This window comes from Stegostoma tigrinum, chromosome 23 (assembly GCF_030684315.1).
Source record: "Stegostoma tigrinum isolate sSteTig4 chromosome 23, sSteTig4.hap1, whole genome shotgun sequence".
In the NCBI taxonomy this organism is placed as follows: Eukaryota; Metazoa; Chordata; class Chondrichthyes; order Orectolobiformes; family Stegostomatidae; genus Stegostoma; species Stegostoma tigrinum.
The window spans coordinates 6,855,817-6,879,337 of NC_081376.1; the positions used below are offsets into that span (position 1 = coordinate 6,855,817).

At 39.9% G+C, this 23,521-nt stretch overlaps 1 protein-coding gene across 4 annotated transcripts in view; it reads right to left on the bottom strand.

The window, feature by feature from the left end:
- Window positions 1-2,660: 2,660 nt before the first annotated feature.
- The window catches only part of luc7l (LUC7-like (S. cerevisiae)), a 39,122-nt gene continuing 18,261 nt past the window's right edge, over window positions 2,661-23,521 (bottom strand). For 2 of the 4 annotated variants that reach the window (XM_048552264.2, XM_048552266.2), the window contains 2 exons: window positions 20,495-20,677; window positions 16,256-18,275 (listed from right to left, as the gene is read on the bottom strand). In XM_048552264.2, coding sequence (XP_048408221.1) covers window positions 18,128-18,275; window positions 20,495-20,677 — 331 coding nt within the window. In that variant the 3' untranslated portion in view covers window positions 16,256-18,127. Of the gene's footprint in view, window positions 3,951-5,524; window positions 5,582-16,255; window positions 18,276-18,660; window positions 20,678-23,521 lie in introns of those variants that run through there. The other 2 variants (XM_059653897.1, XM_048552265.2) reach the window with 2 other exon arrangements.

Consider the following 23,521-nt stretch of genomic DNA (forward strand, 5'->3'; position numbering starts at 1 on the left):
AAAGCCAGAAGGGAAGAATATTTAACAGAGTGAATGCTAACAGGCTGGATGGCACTACCTGAATGCGGAATGGAAGCAGATTGAATCATAGCTTTCCAAAAGAAGTTCAAGACAGGGAGAGGGACCAGCTAAACTGCTCAAACAGGGAACACACATGACTTGACAGGTCTAATAGTGTCTTCCTTCTGTACTGCAACCACACAATAGATTCTACAATAAAATTACAGAATATATTTGCATGTAATCTACTTAATACAGATATTAGCCCCTTCTGAGGCTGAGGTTAACACGGGTAGCTGATGGTGAGGGTGATGTGAAGTCTGGAGCAGGCGAGGTCAACCCCTTGTGAGGAATGTGAGCCCAGTATGGACAGGCGCGTATGGACTGTGGTGTTGTATTGCTATCTCTGTTTCTTTCCCACTTTTTGGTAAAAAGGAGTGAAATGGCTAACTTTTTACCTTTGTTTTCCTCATTTTTCTGCTTCTTCTAATTTTATTCATAAAAATATCTTATAATCACAAACACAGTGCAGTTCTGTAGAGTAGCCTATCAAAGAAAGAAACAAACATTGGAACTTGACTTAATTTAAACAAACCAAAGTTGCTGGAAAAGCTCAGCAGGTCTGGCAGCATCTGTGGAGGAGAAAACAGAGTTAACGTTTCGGGTCCGATGAGCCTTCCACTGAGGTTCTGAGGAAGGGTCACCGGACCCGAAACGTTAACTCTGTTTTCTCCTCCACAGATGCTGCCAGACCTGCTGAGCTTTTCCAGCAACTTTGTTTTTGTTCCTGATTTACAGCACCCACAGTTCTTTTGACTTTTAAACAAACCAAAGGCATCACTTACTTGTGCTAGACTATATTTATGTGCATTTGAGGCACCAGGAGGGTCCGATAATGAACAGGCCCCAATTTTGCTACAGCAGAAAGACCTTAGACCATGGTCATTCCCCAGTGTGTCTTGGCAGCAGATGCCCCGGCTTTAGTGCATCCCTCAGCACATAGTTCTGGTCCTTGGAATGTGCCTATCTGCAACACTTAGTCAGCCTCTGCTTTGTACCTAAGAATCTGTACCTAGGTCCTTTGTAACTAACTGTTAGTGGCATCTTGTAAACTTTTCACTGTGCTCATGTGAGTACATACGGCAATAAAGCTAATTCAATTCAATTCGGAATATGATGCTTTGCAACGTGATTTTTGCTTTAACTAAGATCATTTTACACTGTATTTATATGTTCTACCTGAAGGACTTTATGCCTTGCATGTTTCTTTTCTAAAGTTTCAAAAATTAAATGCATACAAAGTAAGGGAAATTTAAACATAGACCAATAGAATCGATGGTAGCCAGAGGAGTTCAAGTCTAGTGCGCTAACGGTGATGTGATGCAAATATTTTTTTTGAGGAATTAAGCCGTTTGTTTTGAGGTAAAGGCTCTGTTTTGATCCGCATCACATATCCTGGCATTTGAGCTGTCTTAAGCTTCAAGCTAGAATGCAAACCATATCACACAGATAGATAAGCCGGAAATATTTTAAAGGACCAGAATCCATGTAGGGTGCACCAGAAATAAATGGCAAGGATTAACAATTTAATGACCTAGTTAAAGTAAAACAACAAGATTATAAATTTACAATTTTTAGAATACACTTTCCTTTACATTTGCTATTTGATTGCAACTATATCTGCAGGGTTATCTTGTTCATGTGTTTTTAAAATTTATTCCTGGAATATGGGCATTACTGGCTAGTCTGATTTTTATTGCCCATCCCTAGTTGGTCCAGAGAAACATAGAATTCCCAAAGCATGAAGTAGGGCATTCAGCCCATTGAGTCCACACTGATCCTATCCCTGTAACCCTGCATTTCCCACGGCTAATCCACCTAACCTGCATATCTTTGGACTTTGGGGGTAAACAGGAGCACCTGGAGGGAACCCACACAGACACAAATTCCACACAGACAGTTCCCTGAGGGTGAATTTGAAGCTAGGTTCCTGGCACTGTGGAGCACCACTGCTAACCACTAGCCGCCACGCCACCCAGAAGGTGACGGTGAGCTGCCTTCTTGAGCCACTGTGAACCCGTTCACCGTACAGACAGCTGTAGTACTCTTGGGGAGGGACATCCAGGATGTTGATCCAGTGATGATGAAGCAACAGCGATACAGTTCCATGTCACGATGTCTGTAGCTTGGAGGGAGACTTGCACATGGTAGTGCAACCGTGCATTTGCTGCCCTTGTCCTTCTAAATGCTACAGGCTGTTGAATGAGCCTTGGGGAGTTGTTGCAGTACATTACGTGGAAGGCATGGAGCTGCCACAGGGTACAGATGTTGGAGCAAGTGGATAAGGGTTGGTCAGTTGAGCTGCCTGTTCTGAATGGTGCTGATCTTCTTCAGCCTTGTTGGAGCTGCACTAATCCAGACAAGTGGGGAGTTTTCCTTCACGTTCCTGAGTTGTGCTTTGCAGATTGAGCCTATACAACACTTTTCATGGTATTTTGTAACAGGAGACACGTGGCAATAACTAAATCAAATCAATAAAATCAAAGATAATAAACTGTGAAGTTGGATGAACACAACAGGCCAAGCAGCATCTCAGGAGCACTCCTGAGATGCTGCTTGGCCTGCTGTGTTCATCCAGCTTCACACTTTATTATCTTGGATTCTCCAGCGTCTGCAGTTCCCATTATCTCCAATAAAATCAAATATCATTCTAAACTAATTCAAAAACTCACAGTTGTAACACTTGTAACCTGAAGATTTTTTTAAAATTCTGGCTCAACAGAAGCACAAAGGAAGTACTTTAATCTCATCATATACTTGACAAAAAGAAGCAAAATAAACTTGCTAGAGGAATGCCAGAAGTGTCGAGCAATTGCTTTACCTTAGATTTTACTTAGCTGCTACAAAATATATCCTTCATGAGAAACTGAGCTAAAGAATATTAAAACAACTCATCTGCCTCCCCCTCTCTCCCTATTTATTTCAGAATTCTCTCCCCCTCCCCCTTTTCTGATGAAGGGTCTTGGCCTGATACATCAGCTTTTGTGCTCCTAAGATGCTACTTGGCCTGCTGTGTTCATCCAGCTTCGTTATCAAGACAAAGCAAGCTACTTGATTGGAATTTCTTTCCACCAGTGACACACTGTGGCAGCAGTGTGTATTATATACAACATGCACTGCAGAAAATCACCAAATCACTTTACATAATGATGACTTCTACTGCTTAGAAGGACAAGGACATTAGAATGTTGGGCTCCCCACTGGATGGAGGAGATGAGAGTGACATCCCCTCTAAGCCACTCATCATCCTGTCTTGGAACTATATTCTTTCACTGGCACTGAGATCAAAATCCTTGAAGACCCTCTCTTTCTAACAGCATCTACAGTAGATGGACTACAGGGGTTCAAGGCAATGGCTCATTGTAACCTTTTCAAGAACAATTTTGGATGAAAAACAAACATTGACCCAGCCAACAACACCACATTTCATGAAAGAACGTTTAACAACAAGCAGGGAGTGACCTCAGGAAATTCAATCATTAGATATGGTCAACACTTCACAGTATAATGCTTTTTGACCAGCTTAGATTGTCAGAATGCTTAATTATTGTGGTCGAATTATAAATTCAAGTCCCTTCCCCCATGGCTAATGTTAAACTGTAGTTTACTTGGGAGTCTGGAGTTCCCTAGAATCCTCCCAAGCATGACAACAAGTCTTTGCAGTCCACCTTGGAATATGTGATTTTCTCTGTCGTATATAGCTCGCGCTGAGATATTTCCGAAGATAAGGTGGCGAGGCGTAGTTGATGCAGGGGAACCATGAGTCAGCAGCTTGTGTTTCACAATGGACTATTCAAGAAGAACACTCGTAGCTGGAGAGACAGATACACCTTGCACTTCATCACCTTCCATCAGTTCCTCGATGGTTGCAGTGTTTATGGTTGGTAAAGCTGCAGGACAAAAAGTTGGAACAAGTAATAATCTTTCTAGATCCCTTGAGGTAGCAACACATGAGATCTTCACCAGCAACTTTTCAATTATTAACCACATTGTCTACATTGAGCTAAAACTGAGAATATTTGCACCACTTAAACAAACTGCTTGATCATCCACAAGGAGAAAATTTGGTCAGAAGTTTGGCTAGAAGTGATTTTGCCAAAGCAAAGGCAACTTATTTCGGCCATGTTGCAGGACAAATCAAAGTAACAGATGGAGAAGTGAAATTAAAGGCAATTTTGAATTTCCCCATACCTGAAAAGACTCAAATTTCTGCAATATATTGGCATGAGTGGAATTCATTAGAAGGTATTTCTGATTTCCAGCACTGTAGTGGTTCCTTTTACAAATTTATTGAAAAATAGCAAGAAAACATTGAAAGGATGGAAGAATATCAGAGTTACTTCAAATCAGGGCAGGAATTATACAGTTAAGGTCCTGGCGACTGTTGCTGAGCAAAGAGACCTTGGAATTCAGGCTCATAGTTCCTTTGTGGAGTCCCAAGCAGACAAGCATTTGGTGTGGTTGCCCTTATTGGATAGTGTATTGAATATAGGAGTTGGGAGGTCATGTTGCGGCTGTGCAAGACATTGTTAGGCCACTTTTGGAATACTGCATTCAATTCTGGTCTCCCTGCTATAGGAAGGATGTTGTGAAACTTGAAATGGTTCAGAAAAGATTTACAAGGATGTTGCCAGGGTTGGAGGATTTGAGGCTGAGTAGGTTGGGACTATTTTCCCTGGAGAGTCGGAGACTGAGGGGTGATCTTATAGAGGTTTATAAATTCATGAGGAACATGGCTAGGCTAAGTAAACAAGGACTTCTCCCTGCAGTGTGGGACCAAAATTAAGGGGCATAGGCTTAAGGTGAGAGGCCAACTTTTTCTCACAGAAGGTGGTACATGTATGGAATAAGCTGCCAGAGGAAGTAGTGGAGGCTGGTACAATTACAACATTTAAAAGGCATCTGGATAGGTATATCAATAGGAAGGGTTTAGAGGGACATGGGCCAAATGCTGGCAAATGGGACAAAATTAATTTAGAATATCTTGTTGGATCAAAGCATCAATACAGCTCTCTGACTCTTAAAACTTGAAAGCTGTGCTGAGTCACATTAGGTGTAGCATCACCAAATTACGAGAGATCATTCAGACAAGCTGTTGATGACCGTGAAATTGGTGTCTGTAACATTTTACTACATGACAAAATGGAGATTGAACAGACTCTCAGTTATCTCATGAAGAAACTGAATGCTCTTTATCAGGAATTTTCAACAATGGGAACAGACAATGGAGTCTTGTGTTAAGTCACACTCACATTGCAAATTAAACCTCCAACAACTGTGAAGAACTAGTTATTCATACATAATTTTATCTTATTAGTGAAGTTACATTTGTTTTATTGGGGTATAATATACCAGACAGACCATTTAAAAACTGTTCATTTAGCAGGAAAAGATGATGGTATAACAGATATTTGTCATGAATACATGTGAAATATGGTGAATACCATGAAGCAAATAGACTTACACGAAGTAAGGAACAAAAAAAGACGTTGCTGTAAAAGCTCAGCAGGTCTGGTAGCATCTGTGAAGAAAAAAAATCAGGGTTAACATTTTGGGTCTGGTGACCCTTGCTCAGATCCGTTCTGGTTATGCCCTCTGGTTCTAGAGCTCTCCTACACAGAGGTACAATCTTTCCACATCTACCTGTCAACACACTAAGAATCTTGTGTTTCAATAAGGCTACCTCTCATTCTTCTAAACTCCAATGAGTACAGGCTGACTTACATAATCTTGAACTCAACCTACTCACTACAAGTGAAAACATGATGTATGTCAGGACCCTGGGAAGCATTGAGGATTAGAGGGACCTTGGTGTGCACAAACACCAATCCTTTAAGGTATCTGGATAAGTGGACAGGTGGTAAAGAAGGCATATGATACATAAGCCTTTATTAGCTGAGCCACACAATTTAAGAACTGGGAGGTTATGCTGGAACTGTGTAAAATGTTGGTTGGGCCTCAACTAGAGTATGCAATTCTGGAATCCACATTGTAGGAGGGATGTGACAACACTGGAAAGTGTGAAGTGGAAATTTACCAGGGTTGGCTGTTGCCTGGGCTCGATCATTTCAGTTATGAAGAGAGATTGGGCAGAGTGTGTTTTTCATAAAGCAGAGGAACCTGAGAGGGCATACGATGGGGATGTGTACAATTGTGAGGGGCATAGATAGGATAAACAGGAATAAACTTGTCCCCTTGGTGGAGGCATCAATGAACAAGGGGCATACATTGAAGCTAAGAAGCAGAAGGTTGAAAGGTGAAGTTCGGATAAACTCTCTCACCCAAGAGGATGTTAAGAATCTGCAACTCACTGCCTATAAATGTAGCATATGATGTTGGTGAGGCTGCACTTGGAGTATTGTGTTCAGTTTGGGTCACCTTGCTATAGGAAGGATGTTATTAAACTGAAAAGAGTGCAGAAGAAATTTACAAGGGTGTTGCCAGTACTCAAGGGCCTAAGATATAGGCAGAGGTTGGACATGCTAGGACTTTTTTCATCAGACCGGACGAGTCTGGTGGGGGGGCGGTGGCTCTTAAAGAAATGTATAAGATCATGAGAGGCATGGAGAGGGTGAATACACTCAGTCTTTTTCCCAGGGCTGGGGAATTAAGGACTAGGGGGCATCAGTCTACGGTAAAAGGGGAAAGAATACATGGGAACCTGAGGGCCAACTTTTTGACACTGAGTGTGGTACACATATGGAATGAGCTGCCAGAGGAAGTGATTGAGGAGGGTACATTAACAACATTTAAAAGGAATTTGGACAAATACATGGATAGGAAAGGTTTAGAAGGATATGGGCCGAATGCAGAGAAGTGTGGTTAGCGTGGATGGACATTTTGGTCTGTATGGGCCAGTTTGGGCCAAAGGGCCTGTCTTCATGTTGTGATGCCAAAGTATACAAGGCTATGGTCCAAGCGCTGAATAATGGGATCAGAATAGTTAGGTGGCTGTTTCTGACAGATGTGAATGTGATGGGCCTTTTTCTGTGCTGCAGATCGCTATGACTTATAACGTCTCCTCCTAAGACAGTCCTCCATACCTGTTATCAGCCTTGTTAACTTTCTCTGAATTGCCTCCACTTGCCTTAGATAAGCACCTACGGCCAACAAACAAAAGGTCTCATATGGAAATCCCTTATCTGGAGTCAACCTATTTAACTTTCTTTAGATTGCCTGCAATGCTAATGTATCTTTCCTTAGATATAAGAACCAAAACCATTCACTGTGTTCTAGATCTTGTTTAAATAGAGTCTTCTACATTTTTAGTAGGACTTCCCTGTTTTTATACCTTATTTTTAAATAAAGCCCAATATTCCATCTGCCTGCCCTATTGCCTGCCAAACTTGGATACTAGTTTTTGCTGATTCCTGCACACAGACTTCCAAATCCTTATGAGCTATGGTTTTCTGCAGTCTTTCTATAGTTAAATAATATTTCACTCCTCTATTCTCCCTGTCAATGTACTTAACTTCACATTTTCCTATATTATATTCCATCTGCCAAATTCTTGCCCACTCACTTAACCTATCCATATCCCTCCATTGACTCTTTGTGTTAGCTCATTGCTTGTATTCTCATGTCTTTTTGTATCATCTACAAACCTAGTGCAATAATTTCCCTTATCCAAGTCACTAATGCAAATAAAAAGCAAATAAACATGGCCCTAGCACTGATGCCTGTGGCAATCCATTAGTTGCAGTCTGCCATCCTGACAATATTCCCACTTATCCCACATCTTGTCTTGTACTTGATCCTCTAACCATATTAGTATACTAGCCCCAACATATGGGCTCTCAGTTTGAAGTGCAGTACCTTATCGAAGACCTTGTTAAAATCTAAATATATTGCACCCACTCGTTCCCTTTTATCTATCTTGTTTGTTACCCCCCTCAAAGAATTCCAATAAGTTTGTCAGATGCCATTTCCCCATCATGAATTTGTGATGACTCTGCTTGACTTTCGCATGCATTTTTAAATGCTCTGCTCTTAGATTCTTTATAATGTATGCTCACATTTCCCAGGATAGTTGACAATCGAACCGGTCCATCATTACTTGTTATTTCTGCCTCACTCTTTTTTCAAATCTTTGCATTAGCATTTTCTAATCCTCAGCAAATTTTCCAGAATTGAAGGGGGATGTTACTACCAGTGGATCCACTATTTTGGCAGCAATTTCCACTAATATCCTAGAGTGAAAGCCAACAGATCTGGGGGCCTATCAGGCTTTAGGCCCTACAGTTTCCATGGTACTTTTTTTCCAGTGGTATATATCTACGTTCATTGTAACTTCTGTTCTCACTGTGAGGACCTCTAAGGTCAACGTGCAGCAATAACTTTTGCAAATGTGTGCCAATCTCTTGACATGCACAGGACCTCTGAATAGTTGCATGGCTATCAGCTTAGCCAGATCAATTGATACTGCATTTATTTCCTTTTCCCCCATATTTAGTATTTTTGGAATGTTATTAACATCTTCTAGAGTGAAGATTAATAAAAAATATTTATTCAGCTCCTCTACAACCTTCAGATTCTGAGTTATTTCCTGCACCTCATTATACAAAGGGCCTCTGCTCACTTTGCCCTCTTTCTTCCTGGTAATATATCTAAAGAAGCTCTTGGTGTCCATTTTGACGTTATTTCCTTATTTGCCATGTAAGTTTTTTTTGCAACATCTTTTATTGGTTTTAAAACTTCCCCAATCCTCCAAGTTACAACTAATCTTTGTCATATTACATGCTTTTGCTTTCAATTGATACAATCTTTAATTTCCTTTGTTAACCATGTTTGGTTTCTCTCTTTCCTAGAATCATTCTTTCTCACTGAGTATATCGTGCTGTGAACAATGAACTATTTTCTTAAATGTCTGCCACTGTTCTTCAAACACCTTTTTTTGCTCAACACTTTGCAGTCCACTCGAGGCAAGCATGACCATCGAATAATTCAAAAAGAGTATTCCTGCAAACCTTAAATTTCATTTAGTTGAGCATTAAGTCCCTAAGATCTGGGAAGGTGTAGTTCTGACATAAACCTTTGATTTTCAACTCAGAGAGTAACAGATAGGGTGGTAATCATTTAGGAATCCACAGGGGGATTGGACAAATAGAAAATCTGCAGGTGGAACAGGTGCTAGTTTTTCGGAAACAAAAAGATGAACATTAAGTACTGAAGCAAAAAGCACCAATAGAAATCAATTAATATAACTTAAAAACTATTACAAAGAAGTGATTTAAAGGTAATCAATTCTGGAACTCAATATTCAAGGATAACATTCTGGAAGAATAGGCAAAAAAAAAGGTAAAGGAGATGGGGTAGTTTAGTTGATGAAGGATGAAATCAGTACAGTGGTGAGTAGCGAAATGCATGTAGGAGATTGTGATGTGAAATCAAAACAGGAAAAAGTACAGTTTTAGGATGTAGGTAAGGCAGGAAATTAGATTTGAGGATCACATTGAATGGAGAAAACTTGATGGGCTGATACATCTTATGGTCTTATATTTTGTGTGGGAATAGGGAAGAGCAAAGCAAAGAAGTCAACGAATAGTCATCTATAGGCCAAGAAGTTAACTCACAAAGGGACAAAGTACAAACTGATAAGTAATGGTGAATAATGGAGGTCAAGGGTAACATGGAAGGTGAACATTTAGAGTCCACTAAGGATTGTTTCTGAGAAGGGGAGGCAAATGGCCTAGTGGTATTATCACTAGACTGTTAACCCAGAGGCCCAGACAATTTTATGGGGATGCGGGTTTGAATCCTGCCACAGCAGATGTAGAAATTGAATTCAATAGATATCTGGAATTAAGAATCCAGTGATGACCATGAACTGTCAATTTTCTGTAAAACCTGTCTGGCTCATTAAATATCCTTTATGGAAAGAAACTGCCATCTTTACCTAGTTTGGCCTACATGTGACCCTGACCCACAGCAATGTGGTTGACTCTTAACTGCTCTCTGGGCAATAAATGCTGCCCTAGCCAGCGATGCCCCCATTCTGTATATGAATAAAGGAGAGAGAGAAAGGTGGGGGGTAAGCAGTTTGTTTCAGAATCTACCTGGGGACTAGGGATTTTAGATCTAGTGATGTATAATGATATAGGATTAATAAGAGATCTCATGGTTAAGGAACCTTTAGGGGTTGTGATCACAACATGGTAGAATTTCAAATCAGTCTGAGGTCTCAGCTTATAACTGTAATTGCCTTGATTTAAGAATAAAGAATCAAGAAAGAATCAGGTGGGTTGGGAAAATAGACTGGGTGAAAAGTCAGTGGATGAGTAGTGACAGGCATTTAAGTTGTTATTTTGTAGTACTCAGCAAAAATCAGTTCTGGTTAAAAAGGACTTGATGAGAAGATGTGATTCACAAAAGTAGTAGTTGAGAGCATCCAGCCAAGACAATACAAAGTGGTGAAAAGTAGTAGTGGGATCAGGAATGTTTTAGAAATCAGCAGTGGATGACTAAAACCTACGAGAAGAGGAGAAATTTGAATATGAAACTAAATTGGCAAGAAACAAAAACAAACAGCAAGAATTGCTACATGTATATAAAGAGAACAGCTAAATTCAGTGTAAGACCCTGGAGAATGTAACTGGGGAATTAATAACAGAGAAGAGGGAAATGACAGTTCTTAAACCAATATTTTGCAATGATTTGGACATTAAAGGACATGATAAACATTGCAAACATAACGAGATAAGCAAGGTGCTATTAGAAGGTAGTCTGTAATGGGCTTTATCATGAGGGTACAAAGTATTTGACAAATTAATGGGACAAAAGGCAGACAAGTTGCCAGTACCTAACAGATGGTATCTATGGGTTTTAAAGAAATTAGCTGCAGAGATAATGGAGTCATTGTTCAAAATATTCCTAATCTCAATGGATTCCAGGAATGATTCAGTGTTTTGGAAAACTGCTAAAGTGACATTCCTGTTCAGCAAAGGGATGAAGGCAAAGAGGCTAGCTAGTTAACACTGATTCAACCAGATTCTCACTCATACTTCTTATGTTTTAATGGCTGTTTAGAAAAGAAAACATTTATACCACTTCTCTGAACTGTTTGATTGGCTATTTAAAAAAGAAGTTACACAATCTGGTTAAATTTGAATTTGCCAATTTACAGGGCAAATAGCAAATTATCCCACTGCAAGACTAAGCAAATTTCTGTAATATCTTGGCATCAATATCTGGGAATGGGTTATACATATATATTTCAATATCACTTTTGAAATTTGTACTTCAAAATAGAAGTTAATGCTTGGGTGATTACTTTTTCAAAAAAAAAATGGCCAGATAGCCAATACCAGGACAATGATTGAAATCAAATATTTCATTTGAAAGCAGATAACTTCAGAAACAGTTGATAGGAAGATGTTTACATTTTGATTTATAATAACTAGAACAAGCACACGAGGCCATTCGATTTGTTTTCAGAATTTAGGGCTGAAAAGTATTTTTTTCTAAATTTAGCTCACAAGACACCAGTGTCAAGTTTAGAGATAGTAAGAACTGCAGATTCTGGAGTCAGAGATAACATAGTATGGAGCTAGAGGAACACAGCAGGCCAGGCCCTAACAAAAATAAAGACAGAATCTCCCTTGTCCTCACATATCACCCCACCAACCTCCGCATCCAACATATCATTCTCCGCCACTTCTGCCACCTACAATCCAACTCCACAGAGATATTTTCCTCCTCAGCCCTATCAGCCATTTGTATGGATTGCTCTGCCCGTGATTTGCTTGTCCGCTCCACACTCCCCACAAACCCCACCACCTATGGCACCTTTCCCTGCAACTGCAGGAAGTGCTGCACCTGCCCCTACACCTCCCACCTTCAAGGCCCAAAACCAACCTTCCATTTGAGACAGGGGTTCACCTGCACATCCATCAACATGGTTTGCTGTATCGGATGCTCCTGATGTGGCCTCCTCTACATCAGTGAGACCAAGCGTAGACTCGGAGACGACTTTGTACAGCATCTGTGCGCTGATACAACAAACGCTACATCACCAGCCATTTTAACTCCCCCTCCCTGGGTGAGATGTCCATCCTGGGCCTCCTCCAGTGTCACAATGACATCACCCACAAACTGGAGGAACAACACCTCATATTCCACCCAGTCCGATAGCCTAAACATGAAATTCACCAGTTTTGAAACCTCACCATCCCCAGCCTCATCCCACGTCCAATCCTCCCTCTCAACCCTCCTTGACCTGACACAACCTGTCAATCTTCTCTCCCAACTGTCCACCCCTCCCAACTCACTGACCAATCCCCACCACTCCCTACCTGCACTTGCCTAACACCAACCCACCTACCTTCCCCAGCCCCACCCCTTCTCTCTACTTATTTCCCAGCTCCCTTCCCCTACCCCATTCTGTCCACTTTCCTGCTCCTCTAATGCTGTGTTCCTCCAGCTCCATACAGTGTCAGGTTTAGAAGCAGCTCTAATTTCTCTCCTAGGAATAGGATTCAGGGCAACATATGGAACAAGCCATCTCAGCAGAATTCTTTGTTTCTGATACTTCCAATCCAGGAGAGTTTGGTTAGAAACAGAGAAACTTTAGACGTGTGAGAACGTATCAGCAAATTTAAAAGTCTCACCCACATTCTCAAGCAAATAAATTGTCAGTTAAACAGAACACAGCTGAAGCTCTGATTAAGAGTCACAGCAGACTCCAAAAACATTAACTTTGCTTCTCTCTCCACATGCACTGAAGCTCCCTAAGATTTCATGTTTATTTCAGCTTTCAAGCATCTGCACTGCTTTCCTTTTGTATACTCTATCAAGATTGATTTCATTCTGGGTTGGTTCAGTATTAGTGCCATCAGCTGGAATCATAAACAAATGACTAAGAGTTAACTCAAGCATTACTTAGAGAAACTAAAAACTAGCGTATCAGGATTATACAGCAGTACAAAATTCAGAAAATCTTCCTTTATTAATGGTAACAGATCTGTTAAGGGGTTAAGAGAGTAGACAACAGAAATGCAGTAGATGCAATTTATGTAGATTTTCACAAGACCTTTAAGACATCCTTTAACATCCTAACGACTAAGGTCAGAGAAAATTCAGGGATAAGTGTCAAGATTGACATCTGTCTTAATGTCAGCAAGCAATGCAGAAGTGGGAGTGCAGGATATTCAGTGTGAGATAATAGGGAGCAATGTCCCACAAGGATCAGCGCTCATACCACTGCTGTGCACAAACTATCACAACCATTTGGACTCTGGAAAGCAGCATTTCTAACATTCTAAATGGTACCAAACTAGGCAAAATTAGTGAGGGCTCACCTAGACAGTAAAGAATATTAATAAATTCATAGAATGGATGAACAAATGGTAAATTAAGTCCAATCACTAAAGGATGCACGTATTAACAAGGTTATTTATGGCAGATTGGATAGACTGGGGCTGTTTGCCTTGGAGGACAGTCTGAGGAGGGACATGAAAATTGGGGAAAAGGGGACCATAAATAGGGTAAACAGGAAAAGACTTTGCCCTTAGCAGAGGGAGCAACAGCCAAATGACATACATTTAAGGTAAGGGACTGGCGGTTTAGAGGGAAACAGGCTGCAACTCTCATAACATTAAGTAGTATTTAGATGTGCACTTGCAATGTCAAAGTATACAAGGCAACGGGTCAAGTGGTGGAGAATGGGATCGATCAGAAGGGATAGAAATTGTAGGAACTGCAGATGCTGGAGAATCTGAGGTAACAAGGTGTAGAGCTGGATGACCACAGCAGGGCCAAGCAGCATCACAGCAGTGCTCAGATGCTGCCTGGCCTGCTGTGGACATCCAGCTTTACAGCTTGTTACCTCAGAATGGGTAGACTCTTTTGATTTGGATTGACACAAACTTAAAGGGCCAATAGACCTCTACGTCTCTATTTAAAAAAAGTGCCAATTTTCAATTTCATAGGGGTAGAAGTGAAATATGTGACAATATGCTAAACCTGTACCAAACCTTAGTTAGATCACATTTAGCATATCATGTACATTACTAATGTAACTTGCATTCAATCCTATTTATATTTTGATGAACATTTTTCAGCAGCATATGTACATAATAAGTTTGTACAGTTTCCTGGAAAGGTATAGATCTGGCCAGCAGATCAAAAAAGGGTAGAGGGGCACTGGACAGTGTGCAGTTATTACAGGCATAGGTATACAGACCAGGAAAATAATGAACAGACTGGATGTCTTTCTTCTTTGAAAGTAAAAGGGGAGATGTAATAGTTCTGTCAAAATCCTGCAAGGTTTGATAAGTGGATAGAGAGAATGTTTCCTCTCGTGGTCACCAATGTAACTAGAGGTGAATATCAAATAGTCACCAAGAAACTGAATAAAATCCAAAAGGACTACTGTGAGTCAGGAACAAAAACAGAAGTTGCTGGAAAAGCTCACCAGCTCTGAGGTTGCATGTTCCATACTCTCAGCATTATTAGATTAGATTCCCTACAGTGTGGAAACAGGCCCCTCAGCCCAACAAGTCCACACCGCCCCTTGCAGCATCCCACCCAGACCCATCCCCATAACCCACACATCCCTGAACGCTATGGGCAATTTAGCATGGCTGATCCACCTAGCCTGCACATCTTTGGACTGTGGGAGGAAACTGGAGCACCTGGGAGGAGACCCACGCAGACACAGGGAGAATGTGCAAACTCTGCAGTTACCCGAGGCTGGAATCTAACCCGGGTCCCTGGTGCTGTGAGGCAGCACTGCTAACCACTGAGCTGCCCTAATTATGGATAAAGAAATTCAGTTTCTTGGTCCAAAAATAGAAGTTGCCGGAAAAGCTCAGCAGGTCTTGCAGCATCTGTGAAGAAAAAAAAAAATCAGAATTAACATTTCGGGTCCAGTGACCCTGCCTCAGAACTGGAAGCAGTTCACCAGACCCGAAATGTTAACTCTGATCCTTTTCTTCACAGATTCTGCAAGACCTGTTGAGCTTTTCCAGCAACTTCTGTTTTTGGTCCAAGAAACTGAATTTCTTTGCCCATAATGCTGAGAGAATGGAACATGCAACCTCAGAGTGCATGAATTGAATGGACACACTGAGGAGGCTTGACAAGTATGTGAACTCCAATTATGCACCAGGTGCTTGAAAGACCTACAACACTTTTGTAAAGTTTGAACTTTATTTATTCTAGTCTCTTGTCAAGGAATAGTATTTGAACTTGGCAACTTTGCTGTTCTTTATACCTCAACTTCCCACTGTTGTAACCCTTTAGAAACTACAAGGAAGCAAGTGCCTTAATGTAGAGGCATTGGTGAACAGGCTTCTACAGTAGAGAATGAAAATAGTTAGGTTAAGTTGAACAGCAGATCAATACCTTTCCAAAACTAGATACAGGTCACATTAGTGCATGGGAACAGCAGAGTAGTGTGAGCCTGAAGATTTACAACACCAACAGAATGGAATTAAATGAATTAGTTGAAGATTCCTTTCACAAACAAGTGGATAGACAAAGTTAAACTATTTTAAATTGAGAAAATGTATTTCAAGCTCGTGAAGAAAAAATATTTTGAACTGCTCTGTACTTCACACATAATGAGTATTCCACAATCAGATATAGTTATATTAAATAAACTCAAATTAAAGATTCCTCTATATTTCAGAGATGTGCATTGACATCAGCACATCATATGTGACACTGCAAAACTTCTGCTGGTAAATCTGAAATAGTGACAAATCATGCTGTAATTGTCATCCAACAAGTTTCTAAGGACGTGAATTCAAAAGAAAGACACAACCAATTCTGAAGCTTTATTTTGTCGGTTTCGTAACTGCTAAGTGATTTGGATCCATTAAACACTCCTCCTAAACCAAATGGAGGCTTGTATTTACAACTGGTGCTGAAACAAACTCCAGCAATTCTGAAAATGAGGGATGGTCAAGTTTTGCTCCTTGGGAATTCAGGTCTTCTGTCACAAGCCAGTCTCATTTTTAAAAAAAATGAACGAGAAAATGCAACTGAAGAGAACTGATGTATTTAAAAATAAATCTTAAAGACAGCAAAGTAAGGATTATGCTCCATGCTTTGTATCCTGAAGCAATTTAGAAAACAATGCCATTGTGCTCCATTGATAGTAAGGATTATCTACTTTGGGATAGGCTTCAGTCTATGATTAAGTCAGATACTATTTTCAAGATATTTGAATAATTTAATAATATTGAGGCAAGTGTGAATTTAACCATTTCCCTTTATTGATGACAGCACTTTCAAAGGTTCCTTACTTTTAAAAAAAACATGACTTTTTTTCATCATTCTTAGTATGTAAAATGAAATTGGAATGTTTTTATTGATGTGTACAAAGGAAAGCTTATTGGAAAAAAGGAAACTCATTTCACTCTAAACTTTGGAAAAAGTGTTTAAAAAAAAAACAAATTGCATGTAGGTTTTATTGATGATTAGTGCACTAAGAGCAAGTACATCTTTATTACTTTCACTAATCAAATCAATTCCATCCCGTAACTTGTTAAATGTAAAACTGAAAACAAAAATACTTGTATTTCTAGAGACTGGCAGGAGTCTGTAAATTCCTAAAACTGATATGCAGCATAAGATGCTGTTAAAATTATCAGGAAAATCACAAAATTTTTTTGAACTTGCTTCTACTGTAAACAGCACAGTAAAATGTGTTAGTAATTCTATGGTTGTTGCCCCTGATCCTGAGCATGCAACAAAAAAAATTACAACTAAAAGCCTTGCAAGCATGAGGAGATGTATAAGTTGGAACGTTGTATTTTTACAGTTCATAAAAAAAGTCATACTACATGGTGATATTTGAATGGATTACAATTAATGCTTGCTGCCATTTTATTACATTTAGCACTGCATTTAGTCTAGAAGGTTATGCATTGTTGGCAGATTCAAGGTATACTGCAAGTTACATTTTGTTGTGGGTTGCACTGAGCCAGGCTCAGCTGGTTAAATTTTAACACTCGAAGATTGGTGGTAGCAGAAGGCTTTTTTTGATAATGAATGAATTTCAAATAAATTTATGAAATATCAGTGAACTGAGGGCACTTCAAATCTGATTTGAAAAAGGCTGCAGTAAAAAGGTCACATTGCAAGAAATCCAAATGCTACAGTTTCCCCCCCACTCCAACTCCCTACTCACTTGCTTCGAGAACTTGATGTCATTCTTGTCATAATGCTCACCAGAAACAACGTTAAAGTGATGCAAAACGATGGTGCGAAAGCAGACTCTGGTGATAACTAGTCTTGATCTCAATTAAAATTATTTTAAATTGTTCAAATGATAATTGTTTTACTTGCAGAAATGTTTACCCCTCAAGAATTATACATTCCCCCCCACAAAATTGAAATGTTCCTAACAAATTGACCTCAAAGCAAGTTCGCTGTCTATTTTTTAAAAACCATCACCTTCAATGAACATTTGTTGCAAGATAATTTGTAGATGAAAATACTCAGAACCATGACATGCCAATTAGCTTTTCGATTAATGAAGTTAGTTTTACAAAATTATCAGGTTTTTTTTAAAAATGAAAAAGTCAACCAGGAAAAATACACACTATTTTTGATCACCCCTCGTCCGTTACAATTTTGGCATAAGAATTACAGAACGCCCGAAAGATAGCATAACATTTGTTGTTTCAAAATTCTCTCGCTGAAATTGCAACAATAAAAAGGTGGATTCTTAGTGAAATCAAACCCTTATGTAGCCAGGTACCCATATATCCCATTGGGGAAATGTAAATTTATTCAGTTTTATTACAGGGTGGTGACTAAACTACTGACAGGTACTTAGAAAGCCTAAAGTTGCTTTGTTCCATGCTAATTCAAAAGATAACTTTAAAAGAAAATATATGGACTCACTTATTTTAATATTCATAAATAAACTGAATCTGGACAAAGGTTGTAACACTACTGAAAAACAATACATATCGCCAGCTACAGAAATCTAATACTTTCTCTGCCAATGCGAATTTTTTTAAATGGCAGAAATCATATAAACATGGGAAAATTTAAAGAAGGCTGAAAGAATGTTGTCAGGTTTAGAGCTTTACATTAACTATTTTCAGTCAACAGTTCAAATTTCACCAGCTTCCCTTTCTTCTGGACTTGCTGCATTAAATTCTGACTTCCCATTTGTACTCTCATGTTTCCTTTCTGAAGAACTCTTCTCCTTTCGATCCTTATCTCTTGATTTTCCCCTAGGAGATCGATCCCTTGAAGACCTTGAAAAACAACACTATTATTTAATACAAACCACCAGCATGTCAGCATCCACAACGACCCATAACGTAAATTCTCCAACGGGTGAAGTAAGGAACTACATTAAACAATTCCAGATTCAATTCCAATGCAAACCAGCATCAGCTTCTGGGTCCAGAGATTAAAATTACACAGGAATCACTTTTTAATCGTTATCAAAGAAGTGCTGAAAAATGCTCGTGGACGTTGGTTAAACGATTGACTTGGCTTTCATGCCTTATCCACTCATCTTCAGATGGTTGAACAGTTACACCACAGGAAAGAAAGGCTCAGAAATGGTAGAATTGATTGGAATAATTGGGGCAAAGACCACATAATTAAAATTTGAAATAGAGAGAGAAGAAAAATAAATGGAGAGGGGAAAATAAAGTCGACAGAGGGACTGTTCAAGACATGTTTTAAAGTAAAAATTGTGTTTTTATTTGTTTTAACTCCATGCAGAATATTATTGTAATAAAGCTACTCTCAACATTGATATGGTTATCTATCACACTAAAAACAGCGAGTGGTCCTGGATTTAAAGGAACTGTACCAGTTAACAGTTTCTGAACAAGGAATGCCCACAGAGGAAGTATTTTTTTAACCTCTTCAGTGCACTTTGAAAAGATTCAGAAATCCCTCCCTATTAAAAAACCTTTGCGAGACATGGCAAAGCATCAAATAAGCGATTGCTCCCCAACTTAGAGTTACTTCTTGTTTGAACTACTTGATTTTGACAACGAAACATTGAGTCTGAGTAGTGCAATTATTGATGAAGACCGACAGAATAATGGATACCTGAGTCTGATTACAGAATGGTAGCTTCTTAAAATATTTAACTGCAAAAAGAGCAGCGAATGTAGCTTGAATTCACTCTCACACCCTTGCCTCTCACTCCTTCGCTCCACCTGCCCAGTCACCCTTTTTTCTTTTCCCCTCCAATCAGATTTTTCAACTCCTGTATACATTACCTATCCTCTGAGTTCTCTCCTTCAGCTACTGTGTCCTCTCCCCCCTTCCCCACAATCACCTACCCCATAACTACTCCACTCCCACGTTTCGTTCCCCTTGCCATCTCCTGATTTTTTTCCTCTTTCTCCCACTTCCTTACTACTCTTCCTCGATCTCCATCCATCCTCCCCGATTAACTCCAATATAGCCCATTCTTTGCTCGAACTGGGGGGGGGGAGGAACCCTCTTTAACCTGTGTGCAGGGTCAATGTTAAATCACAAAACTGGCAAAAAGTGACACCCAGGCATTACTGCGTCCTGAGCATTTAAGGAACACAGTGCAACACATGGTAAGAATTATAAATCTATGTCTCATAACAGAAAATTCTTCTCAATGGAATGTAAGCATTGAAGCACATCATTGACCAAAAACAACTTGCACTGAAGATCTTGACAAATGAAGTTGAGATCAGAGTTAGGTAATCTAATCAGTTTATAAAAAACATTTGCTTGCTTTAAGTATTGCTGGGCTTCACCCCTTTTGTTAAAAAAATAAACTACCAGTCACCAAACTGTATTCAAGCATTTTAGCACAAGCATCAAGTCTGTCATTTTGAAAGGGTAATTTTTTTTTGTTGTAAATAGTGTTTAGAGGCTTATAAGTACAGCTAATCACAAAACATTTCTTAAATCACAACAGCCTAATTAAAAATGACCTGTGCTTGTGATAAAACTTTACCCATATTTCTGTAATTACATTTCTTGTAGGCAAGATTAAAAAAGACAATCCAAAACGTATGACAATACAAACAAAACTATCGCGATAATCTTGTCGTTCTCAGGGGAAAGGAAATTGATTCAAAATAGTGCTTTACAATTCCAAGAGCATAGAAAGTGTAGTGGAACAGCTGAAGCACTGCAAGAATTACAAATCTCAAAGTGGAAAACACAATGCATCACACATTAAAGATGATCAAGCTGATCAGTCTTTCAATTACTTATATCAGAACAACAATTTTGCCAACATTTTACAGATATAACCAGTGTTCAGGTTCACTGTATACAGACTCCTAATTTCAACAATAGAAATGAATTCAAATGAAACCTGTACCTGTCTGTACAGGTCATAGTAATTAAAAAAAAGGGTGATAACCACTGCAGTCTCAACAAGAGAATTAGTAAATTACTATTGTAATTATTTATAATGATATTCCAGAAATTTAATTTGATTCAAAAATTTCACCAGTCTTACTTATGCTTCGAACTCCGCTCCCTGCTTTTGTCTCTTGAACTGCGACAGTGTCCTCTGCTGCGACTATGTGAACGGGACCTGTGTCTTCGGCGCCTGTCACGGTCTCGGGATCTGGATCTTGATTTACGCCGCTCATGGCTGGGGGAACCCGAACGTTTTCGCCTGTGATCACGTGATCTTGATCTGTGAGCATTTTTAAAGTATGAATTAACCGATAGCTAAGGTGTGTAACATAGAACAAAGAACAAAGAACAAGACAGCACAGAACAGGCCCCGCGGCCCTCGATGTTGCGCTGACCTGTGAACTAATTTAAGCCCATCCCCCTACACTATCCCATCATCATTCATATGCTTATCCAAGGACTGTTTAAATGGCCCTAATGTGGCTGAGTTAACTACATTGGCAGGCAGGGCATTCCATGCCCATACCACTCTCTGAGTAAAGAACCTGCCTCTGACATCTGTCTTAAATCTATCACCCCTCAATTTGAAGCTATGCCCCCTTGCACAAGCTGACGTCATCATCCTCGGAAAAAGACTCTCACTGTCCACCCTATCCAATCCTCTGATCATCTTGCATATCTCTATTAAATCCCCTCTTAGCCTTCTTCTCTCCAATGAGAACAGGCCCAAGTCCCTCAGCCTTTCTTCATAGGGCCTTCGCTCCAGACCAGGCAACATCCTGGTAAATCTCCTCTGCACCTTTTCCAATGCTTCCACATCCTTCCTGTAATGGGGCAACCAGAACTGCACGCAATAATCCAAGTGAGGCCGCACTAGCGTTTTGTACAGTTGCAACATGACATCACGGCTCCGGAACTCAATCCCCTACCAATAAAACCTAACACACCATAAGCCTTCTTAACAGCACTATCAACCTGGGTGGCAACATTCAGGGATCTCTGTTCATGGACACCAAGATTCATCTGCACATCCACACTACCCAGAATCTTTCCATTGACCCCGTATTCTGCTTTCCTATTATTCTTCCCAAAGTGAATCAGCTCACATTTATCCGCATTGAACTCCATTTGCTACCTTTCAGCCCAATTCTGCAGTTTATCTAAGTTTCCCTGCAACATTCTTCCACACCGTCCACCACTCCACCGACTTTAGTGTCATCTGCAAACTTACTAACCCATCCACCTATGCCTGCATCCAAGTCATTTATAAAAATGACAAACAGCAGTGGTCCCAAAACAGATCCATGAGGTACACCACTAGTAACCAGACCCCAGGCTGAATATTTTCCATAAACCACCACTCGTTGCCTTCTTACAGAAAGCCAGTTTCTAATCCAAACTGCTAAATCTCCCTCAATCCCGTGCCTCCATATTTTCTCCAATAGCCTACCATGTGGAACCTTGTCGAAGGCTTTACTGAAGTCCATGTACACCACATCAACTGCCCTACCCTCATCCACATGCTTGGTCACCTTCTCAAAAAACTCAATGAGGTTTGTGAGACACGACCTGCCTTTGACGAATCCATGCGATCTCCAATGAAATTGTTGCTTGCTAGATTATAAATCCTATCTCTCATAATCCTTTCCAAAACTTTTCCTACAACAGACGTAAGGCTCACAGGTCTATAAGTGGAGACATAGAAAAATATTTCCAGCATCACTGAAGAAATGTTGATTTATGTAGGGAGAGCAGAAAAATACAACATTAAACAGTGACAAATTATTACATGTTGGCAGGCAGCAGCATTTGTTTATCTTTGTAGCACAAGGACACAAAACAAAAAGATGCAGTTACAGCAATTAGAAAGGCAAATAGTATGTCATTCTTTTCTAAAATAAGATTGCCTTACAAAATTCTGCAATGCAGGATTTTGATCAGACCACATCTGGAGAATGGTGTACAACTTTGATCTCTGTACCTGAAAGGGATTAAGAGTTCATTAATTTATGGGACAAGAGATGTGTGTTTGTGCACACACGGGTACGCGCAAGGCAGGTTTGACAGGGGTGCTGGAAACATGACAGTCCAATGAAAAGCCAACTAAGATAGCCCTCCCTTGCTTCACTTGAATTGAGATGGACAATCCACAAGACACACAAGATTCTGAAAATAGACACTGAGCATCTCTGACACATGCAGAATTCGAGAACAGTTTCAACACAAGGGCTATTCCCAATTGAGACAAGGAGAAACTTTTTCACTTGGTTGAGTAGCTGGAATTATCATCCCCAAAAGCAGTGGTCGAGGAAATTATTCAAGATAGAGATCAATACATTTCGAGACTCAAAAGAAATAAAGGGGCTAAGGAATCAGGCGAGAAGGTGAAGATGAAATTGAGTCAAGATCTTACTGAGACGAGGAACAGATTCACAATATCACATGGTTTGTTCCTATTTCTTTAAGTCGGGCAGCTCAAATGGAAGAACTTGAACTTGCAATGAGCAGGGTGCAGATTTGAATATTAAAACATAATTCATATCCGTACACAGTGCTTTCACATGTAAAAATTTAAATGAAGTCTTAATCAAACATACATCAAGGCACACTAGTTTTTTGGTTTGAAAGCAGAGCTTTAATCATTGAACTCTCAGTGTGACAGTGCAATGCAGGAGGGAGTGGCATAGTGGTATTGTCACTGGACTGGGAATCCAAAAAATACAGGCTAACGTACTGTGGAATTCAGTTTGAATCCCTCTATGGCAGGTTGTAGAATTTCAATTCAATAAAATTCTGGAATTATAAACATCTAACGATGACCATGAAAAGACTGAAAACCCATCTGGTTCACGGATGTCCTTTAGGGATGGAAAAGTATCACCCACCCTTGGTTTGGCCAACTCCAGTATCACAGTAATGTAGTTGACTCCTAAATGCCCTGTGAAACTGCTTAGCAAGCTGTTCAGTTGAATCACTCACTAAAAAGTCTAACAAAAAGTGAATGAAACTGGATGTGCCACCTGGCAACGACAAAGGCAATGGAAACAACTTACGTTAAACTCAGAGACAACACAGTCTGGAGCTGGAGGAACACAGCAGGCCAGGCAGCTTTACAGGAGCAGGA